Source organism: Tasmannia lanceolata, unplaced genomic scaffold (assembly GCF_043159265.1).
Source record: "Tasmannia lanceolata isolate RefF3 unplaced genomic scaffold, GAP_Taslan_0.1 ptg000037l, whole genome shotgun sequence".
Lineage (NCBI taxonomy): Eukaryota > Viridiplantae > Streptophyta > Magnoliopsida > Canellales > Winteraceae > Tasmannia > Tasmannia lanceolata.
Window position 1 is genome coordinate 53,363,509 of NW_027518714.1, and position 7,911 is coordinate 53,371,419.

Consider the following 7,911-nt stretch of genomic DNA (forward strand, 5'->3'; position numbering starts at 1 on the left):
ATGGTGGGACAATTAGACAAGGAACTATATGACCGTGACCACGTCTTACGTAGCCTCAAGGAGCAATTGGAAATGGCTCAAGCTCGAATGAAATCACAGGCTGACAAGCATCGCACGGAGAGAGAGTTTGTATATTTGAGACTACAACCCTATCGGCAATCTACAGTAGCTGTGCGCTCTAACCTCAAGTTAGCCCTAAAATTTTATGGACCATTCCAGATAATCCAACGAATTGGGCCAATTGCATACAAACTACTCTTACCGGCCTCCGCCAAGATCCACCCTGTCTTCCATGTATCGTGTCTTAAGAAGAAACTTGGTTCAGGGGTTCCATCCCACGTAGACTTGTCTCCACTTACCGAAGAAGGGCTGTTACAGCCTGAACCAGAAGCAATTTTGGAATGGCGTATGATTAACCGCAAGAATCAGGCTGTTACTGAAGTTCTGATTAAGTGGACTAATATGCCCAAGGAAGAAGCTACCTGGGAGCTTTGGTACAACATACAACAGCGTTTTCCGAACTTTACACCTTGAGGACAACAATATTTTCAGGGGAGGGTGATGTTACAACCCGCAAGCTACTGCAGATTTTCTTCTGAATTTGGCAGATTTACTCCATGATTCTCTCTTCATCACTTGCTATTTTCTCTCCATTAGTTTCTCTAATAGTTTCTCTAGTTTCTTTTCTTAGGAGTCCTTTCTTAGAAAGATTAGTTTCTTAATTGGTTGTAAGGAGAATAAGGGATATGTATCAGATTTCCTTGGAAGGAGAACAACGAAGTTTATTCTAAAAACTGTGCCTTTGCACCAGAGGAACCCCTTACCCTCTTAAAATCGTGGGCTGTTTTGCATGTCTAATACCTTTTTTGCAGGTTTGATCTAGATAGGAAAATCCTATCATCTTCTTAGTCTTCTTTTTCATGTTTTTCAATGCATTCTATTTTTTCCGTGTTTCCTGTTTTCTGTGGGTCAAAACTTCAATTATTTTTCTCCTTCTTTTTTTTTTTCCATTTTTTCTGGCATCGAATGTTCATTTTCCTTCTTTTTTTTCTTCCCCTTCTTCCTTTTTTTCTTCTTTTTCTTCATCTTCGTCATCTACCCATTCTTTTGTCTTTATTCCTTCTCTTCCTCTTTCAAGTTGTAGCATTGATGAGCGGTGTTGGAGATTAAAAAAAAGAAAAAAATTAGAAAAGAAAATGAGGACAAAACTCAATAGATCGAGCTACCTTTCATACTTAACTTCAGCCTAAAAAAAAATGGACTGAATGCATGAACCTAACAAAATGGCCGGGGAATAAAATATTCTCGAAAGGAAAAAAACCTCGTAATTTTTGTTAAAAAAAAAGGAAAACTACCAGAAACTTCCTGCATCCAAACGTAGAATCCCCCAAAATTTTTACTAATTACCAATATCACCTTAGGCCTTAAATAACTTTTATTTTTTTATTTACCCATATACCCATAATTATAGCTGAAATTATGTTTGATTAGATGATTAAGAATGGCAATTTGATAAATACCTAAAATCTGAATTCCTGGCAAACGTTCAACATATGTTTTAACTTTGTTTATTCCTAACGTTCTGTTGTATTATAGAGAAATTAAACGGTGTATGGCTGTGCATGCATGTGCAGCCCAAAAACAAAGTGGGGCGCCCCACATTGTTTTGGTGATCCAAACCACATTTTTTCGGTCTGATGTAGATAGGGTGTCGCCAAAAAATCTTATGCGTAGGATGATCCTAACCGTTTGATTTGTAGAGGTTTAAAATGGACGGTATAATATAGAAACATCCATCGATTGAAGGGCTAGGATCATCCTATGGAGAAAATTTTTAGGCGTACCCTATCTACGTAAGGGCCCAACAAATGAGTGGTTTAGGTCACTCAAAAAATGTGGGCCCCACTGTAATGTGAGAAGAAACGAGAGAGGAGAAATATGTTTATTTAATTCAAAATTAGTGTTTCAAGTGTTAAAGTATAAAAGATAAATAAACCTTTATCCAACTGCTTAAGCTTTTGGAGAATTTGATTAGTTAACATGATATCAGAGCCAAAGATCTCGAATTCAAACATCTCGGATAGCAAAAATTGACATGTGATGGTCGGCCCAAAGTGGGACCACATGTGCCATGTGTTTCCCAAGTGGGCCACACGTGAGTATGACGAAGAGAGAGATTTTAGGGATTTGTCTTAATGCCAAGACAAGGATAATGGTGATTAATAAAATATTTGGGGGATTCTAGTAGATACATTATGATGGAGGAGGTTTGTGGTAATTTTCCTAAAAAAATATCTGCTTGAAAGGAAATAATCTTGTTTTTGGTAAAAATTACACCAAGCAAAGCTAATCCCACCTCGGCGATAATTGCTCCCCCACGTAAACGGGGCACTCTTTCCTAAATCCAATCTAAATATTTACTACCTTCCATAAGAAAAATAACAATAAAGTTCCTTAAGTTTAGGAACTTGGTTTCTTTTTCCTACGGAAATCATGTTACCAAAACCTTTACTTGTTTGACTTAATATTTTAGGAAAGCAATACAAACTTTGATGTAAGATATGTAACTCGGGCATGGTTTGGGTCGTTGGGTCTAGTTGAGGCCAACCTTAGCCAAACTGAGGTGGCATTACCTCAGCCCTAACTCAAACCAACCTAAGAGGAGGATTAACCCTAACCTAACCTGCCTCTATATCCCTCAACCCTAACCCAATCCGTGTAACTTCATTTTCCAAATTGGGTCAGGTTGGGTTTGGGTTGGCCCAGGTAAAAAAATAAACAAAAATACAAAAAAAAAGGGAAATATAATCTTGAATTTTGAAAATTAAGATAAATTAAGAGGAGTTTTTGTATGGTGTAAGGCTTTACAACAATACAGTAGGTGTACCACCCTTGCTATTTGATCCAACAACAGCTCACTTTTTGAGAAGCTGCTGTTGGATCAAATATCATGGGTGGTACTTCCACCGTACAAATGGCTTGCTGTTGTAAGGTGTAAAAAGGCCTCTCAAAGTCTCAATTAAGAGTAATGAAGTGGGGTCAGGTTGCCCAAGGCCTCAGCTGTAGCCCAACCCGAAATTAATGTTGTTTGACTTTTCCCAACTTTGACACTACCCAAGTAAACGCCAACCCAATTCAAGCCAAAATCGGTTCAAACCGTCGGGTTCGGATTAAGACCGACTCAAGTTGCACACCCAACAGTGGTGGCAATATCGGTTTTCCTTTGATCAACACTGGGTCCTATCTGCCACAGATGAGTAATTGAAACCGTTGATCTTAAGACAGCCGCATAGGGGCATCCCAAGACTACCATTAATAACACTCACCTAGGTGGGGCTAATAGCAAAAAGTAGTGGGACCCACTTCAGAGGTTGATTCAAATTGTTCATTTTTTGGGTGTAAATAGGTTGTACCTTGGTAAGGGTATCAATTTTGGCTCGGGCTCGGTAGCTCGCTCGAGCTCGGCTGGAAAAAAGCTCGGCTCGAGCTCGGCTCGAATCCTTAACGAGCCAAGCCGAGCCGGCTCGCCAGGCTCGTTAAGCCGAGCCCCATTTAGGCCAGGCTCGGCTCGGCTCGGCTCGGCTCGGCTCGTTAAGAATTTAATATATTTAAATATATATATTATATATTAATATATACACTAAAAGGGTTGTCCAGGGAGTGAAAGGGGGAGGCAAAATATGTCACTTCATTTTAGGGACCCCATTTGTTACTTGGACCACCCCCCATAGTGTAAAAAAAGTAGTGAAATTACACTATATAGGGCTGTCCAGGGAAGATGAGGGGTGTGAACTTAATATAACGCAAGCTCGGTAAGGCTCGCGAGCCGCTCGCGGCCTGGCCGAGCCTGACCGAGCCGAGCCGAGCCGAGCCGAGCCTGAGCCTGGTTCGAGCCCGAGCCGAGCTTTTGAGCTTAACGAGCCGAGCCGAGCCTCGCTCGGCTCGGCTCGCTCGTTTACACCCGTATACCTTGGAAATCATTTCCATAGGATGATCTTAACCCTTAGAACTATGGATGTTTCTATGAAGTTTAGTCCCTTTACAAACTATAGGGTTAGGATCATCCTATGGAGATGATCTATGGGGTATAGTCTATTTATGTCGTGGGTGAACAAATGAACGGCTAGGATAGTCCTATGAAGTGGCCCCACTGAAAATAACGGGACTTCACGCTCACACCTACCCCCTAGTTTTGGCCGGTCAGATAAACCAAAAAAAAAAACCAATAGCGTCCAAGTGGGGGGTGGGTGATCGATAGAAAATATGCTACCAAAGACTGTCTTCATTCCCGTTTCCTTTTGGGGGTTTTGCATTTTCTATAAGCCTTGCAAGTATGACATTTTTGGAAAATGAGTTCTTTTGTTAATTGGCAAATCATCTCATCGTCACTGTTGATGGAATACATACGCCACTCCACTGTAAATTAAAAAGACAAAAATACCCTTTATTCCCAAGAAGGAGTTATCATTTTCTTCAAGATCAACGGTCTTGATCTTACATTCACATCTCATTCCCCTTTAATTATAATCCAAAACTTCGTCGAGTTTGGGAAACCTCAATTGGGTTTTGCATAGGGTCAACTTGTCTAAGAATTTATACGATGGGTGACCGTGAAAACACGTGAAGTCTAAAAAAACTAGGTACAACCTACTTTTTCTGATGATCCAAACCGATCATCTGTTTGGGCACAATGTAAATAGGTTGTGTCCAAAAAATCATTTCTATATGATGATCCTAACCCTCCGATCTGGAGAAGATTCCATAAATGATTTTTGGAAATCTCCATATTCAAATAAGTTCAGATCGGAGGGTTAAGATCATCCTATGAAAATGATTTTTGGGGCACAACCTATTTGCATTGTGCCCAAACAGATGAAAGGTTTGGATCATCAGAAAAAGTGGGCCGTACCTACTTTTTTAGACTTCACGTGTTTTCACGGCCACCCATCATATAAATTCTCGTAACTTGTCTAAGTTTTTTACTGAGTTGAGCACAAATTGACTTGCTACATAGTCCAACCGACAATATACAAAGGTGGCCAATTATCATTGGTCCCACCTTGATCGGACGATCCTTGACCCTCGAGTTTAGTAGGGTTTAATGCTTTGTCCATTTGGCATGTGAACGGACCCATGCGACGAGCTGTTATGCCCCACTAGATCAACAATCTAGGTTAAACACATGTTCCATGTGGGACCCATTGGTGATCTTTAGAATTCAACCCAACCAGATCACGATCCATGTTGTCCATTTGTATGTAATAATCACCACTAAACAACACGTTGCAATGTGGTAGGCCATTATTTTACAAATGATCGAACGGATCAGATCATTTAGGGGTTGTTTGGATACAAGGATTCCGTAATACGGGATTGTAAAATCCTGGCTTTTACAAGCTAAATCGCGAATTTCGTAAGCTAAAACATGAATTGTACATTTTCAGGATTGAAAAATCTAGGTTTCAGCTTATAAAATCACGAATTTAGCTTGTAAAACCTAGGAATTTACAAACCTGAATTATAAAATCCATGTATCCAAGCCAATATGCCATGTTGAAGTATAGATGATTAAATAACAACAACTCTAACCGTAGGAATTATTGGTTGTTTCACATACTATAGAACGAAGGGCACTTTTGTCTTTTGACAAACAAAGGCAATGGCATGGTTATCTTTCTAAAATTAAAAAAGGTCTCTCATACGACTACGCAATTTGCAAATTAGAAATGTAGAGTACTTTTTTAGAAAACCCCATTTATTTTTAGTAGTTGGATTGCATATAGTGTGATTCACGCTCTCTCATAAAAGGCAAGCAAAGGCTCTCCACACACTCATAAAAACCCACAAATCTCTAGCCTTCTTTATTCTCCCTCTCTTATTAGTTATTACACTTCTGAGATTAGTTTCAGAGAGAGAGAGAGAGAGAGAGAGAGAGAGGGAGATCCATCTCATGGCCTCTTCTAGGTTTTCTTCCATGACCACCATAATCCCCTTTACAATTCTCTCTCTAATAATTCTCACCCCACTTCCTTCCCTTTCAGCCACAACATGTTCTTCTCAAACATTCTCAAACAACAGACTCTTCCAATCTTGCAACAACCTCCCAACTCTCAACTCATCTCTCCATTGGACTTACAACTCCTCAAACTCTTCCCTAAACCTTGCCTTTATCGCCCCACCCACCTCGCCAAATGGTTGGATTTCATGGGGTATAAACCCTATAAAACCAGCGATGATCGGAACCCAAGCTCTCATTGCCTACAGACAATCCAACAGTTCGATGATCGTCAAAACCTTTAACATAAGTTCTTATTCAGTCATGCCTTCTCCCATCTCTTTTCAGGTTTCAAATATGGAGGCAGAATTCTCAAATGGTCTAATGACTATTTTCGCGACGTTTACCTTGCCAAATAATATGATGAGTTTGAACCAGGTTTGGCAAGTGGGTAGTGCTATGAATGGTACTATTCCTGTTAAGCATGCTTTTGCGCCGGAAAATCTTCAGTCGGTCGGAAAACTTGATGTTTCCGGTAGCGGAGGTGAAGCTCCGGTGGATTCTCCTTCTCCTTCTTCTACTCCAGCCTCTGTTTCTCCTCCTCAATCTTTTGCTTCTTCTCTTACAAGGCCTTTGTCTTTCTCGTCCTTGTTTTTGTTCGGAACTGCGCTTATTACACTCTAGCGTTTGACGGTAGCAGTAGAAGAATTTGTAGTAGGCTTTGGTTTTTTTTTTTTTTTATTTCATTTGAGAATAAAAGATTTCTTGTTGTCACGTGACTGTTTTGAGATTTTCATTTTATGAAATAAAATATAGCGGAGTTTATTATTCCATTTTCCGCAGGTGTTGGGTTGGCTCGGGTTGGCATTTTCTTGAGTTGGGCTGGGCTGGGCTGGGAGAAGCCAACCCGATTTAGTTTCAGGTTGGGTTAGGGTTGAGGCCTTGGCGATTTGAACGACCTCTGTCCTCTAATTTTTTCATGATTTTCTTAGGATTGTATATTTTTTCCTCTATTTTCCTGTTTCACACGAGATGAACCCGAACTCAATCCTACCAAATTTGGAGGCGGGTTGACCATCCTCAACCAGAGGCTCGAATTGGGTTGAGCGATTGCTATCTCGGGTTGGGTCAGGGTTGGACCCAACCCGACCCGATATTTACACCATATCATTATCTAAACCGTCCATTTGACCACAACGTAAATAGGTTGTGCCGGAAAAAAATAATAATTTTCATAGTATAATCCTAGCCCTCTGATCCATAGAGGACATTGTGGCCCATCAAATGGACGGTTGGGTTCATCATATGGTGAAAGCCGTACATACTTTTTTGAAAAATATCGGACTACACGGGCTTCACGCCTTCACCTGTAAAACTCTCGAAGAATAACAAACTGATGGTGGTGGGGCCCGCCCGGGAAAATGTGTTTTTAGTGGAATTTTGTTAAGGACCCACTTTTGTGTGATGAGAGTGTGACGTCGTCAAGAGCACTATACACGTGTACGATGAATATATCGGAGTTGATTATTGCTTTTTCCGGAATTTCGTGAAGAATCGCTACTGATAGTGGTGGGCCCCGCACGGGAGGAAAGGATTAGTTTGGTTGAATACTTTGAATGTGGTTGGGAGTTTGGACTCACTTTGTATGATGGGCATGTCACTTTTCTCTTCGTCCTTTGCATATCGGCTTCGGATCCAACGTGTATGGTGGATGTAGTCACATAGTTTTTTATGCGCGTGTATGGTGGGATGTAGTCACATAGTGTGCAGTCTAAGGCCTGCAGTTTTTTTGAGGTCTTTTTGGGAATTTCGAACTTCTTTTCTGTACTGTACATTTCTGTGACAATGGTCTGACGGGTTGTCATCCGTCTGTTTGCTGGATTGTGGGCCCCATGTGATCTAGTCCATCCATTTAT

At 40.7% G+C, this 7,911-nt stretch overlaps 2 protein-coding genes across 2 annotated transcripts; both read left to right on the plus strand.

The window, feature by feature from the left end:
- Window positions 1-534, plus strand: LOC143861576 (uncharacterized). The gene has a single exon (XM_077372480.1). It carries the CDS (start codon window positions 1-3, stop codon window positions 532-534), a length of 534 nt encoding a protein of 177 aa, XP_077228595.1.
- Window positions 535-5,824: 5,290 nt separating this feature from the next.
- AIR12 (auxin-induced in root cultures-like protein) lies at window positions 5,825-6,828 on the plus strand. Its single transcript, XM_077371007.1, has one exon. It carries the CDS (start codon window positions 5,951-5,953, stop codon window positions 6,677-6,679), a length of 729 nt encoding a protein of 242 aa, XP_077227122.1. The 5' UTR covers window positions 5,825-5,950; the 3' UTR covers window positions 6,680-6,828.
- Window positions 6,829-7,911: the final 1,083 nt, after the last annotated feature.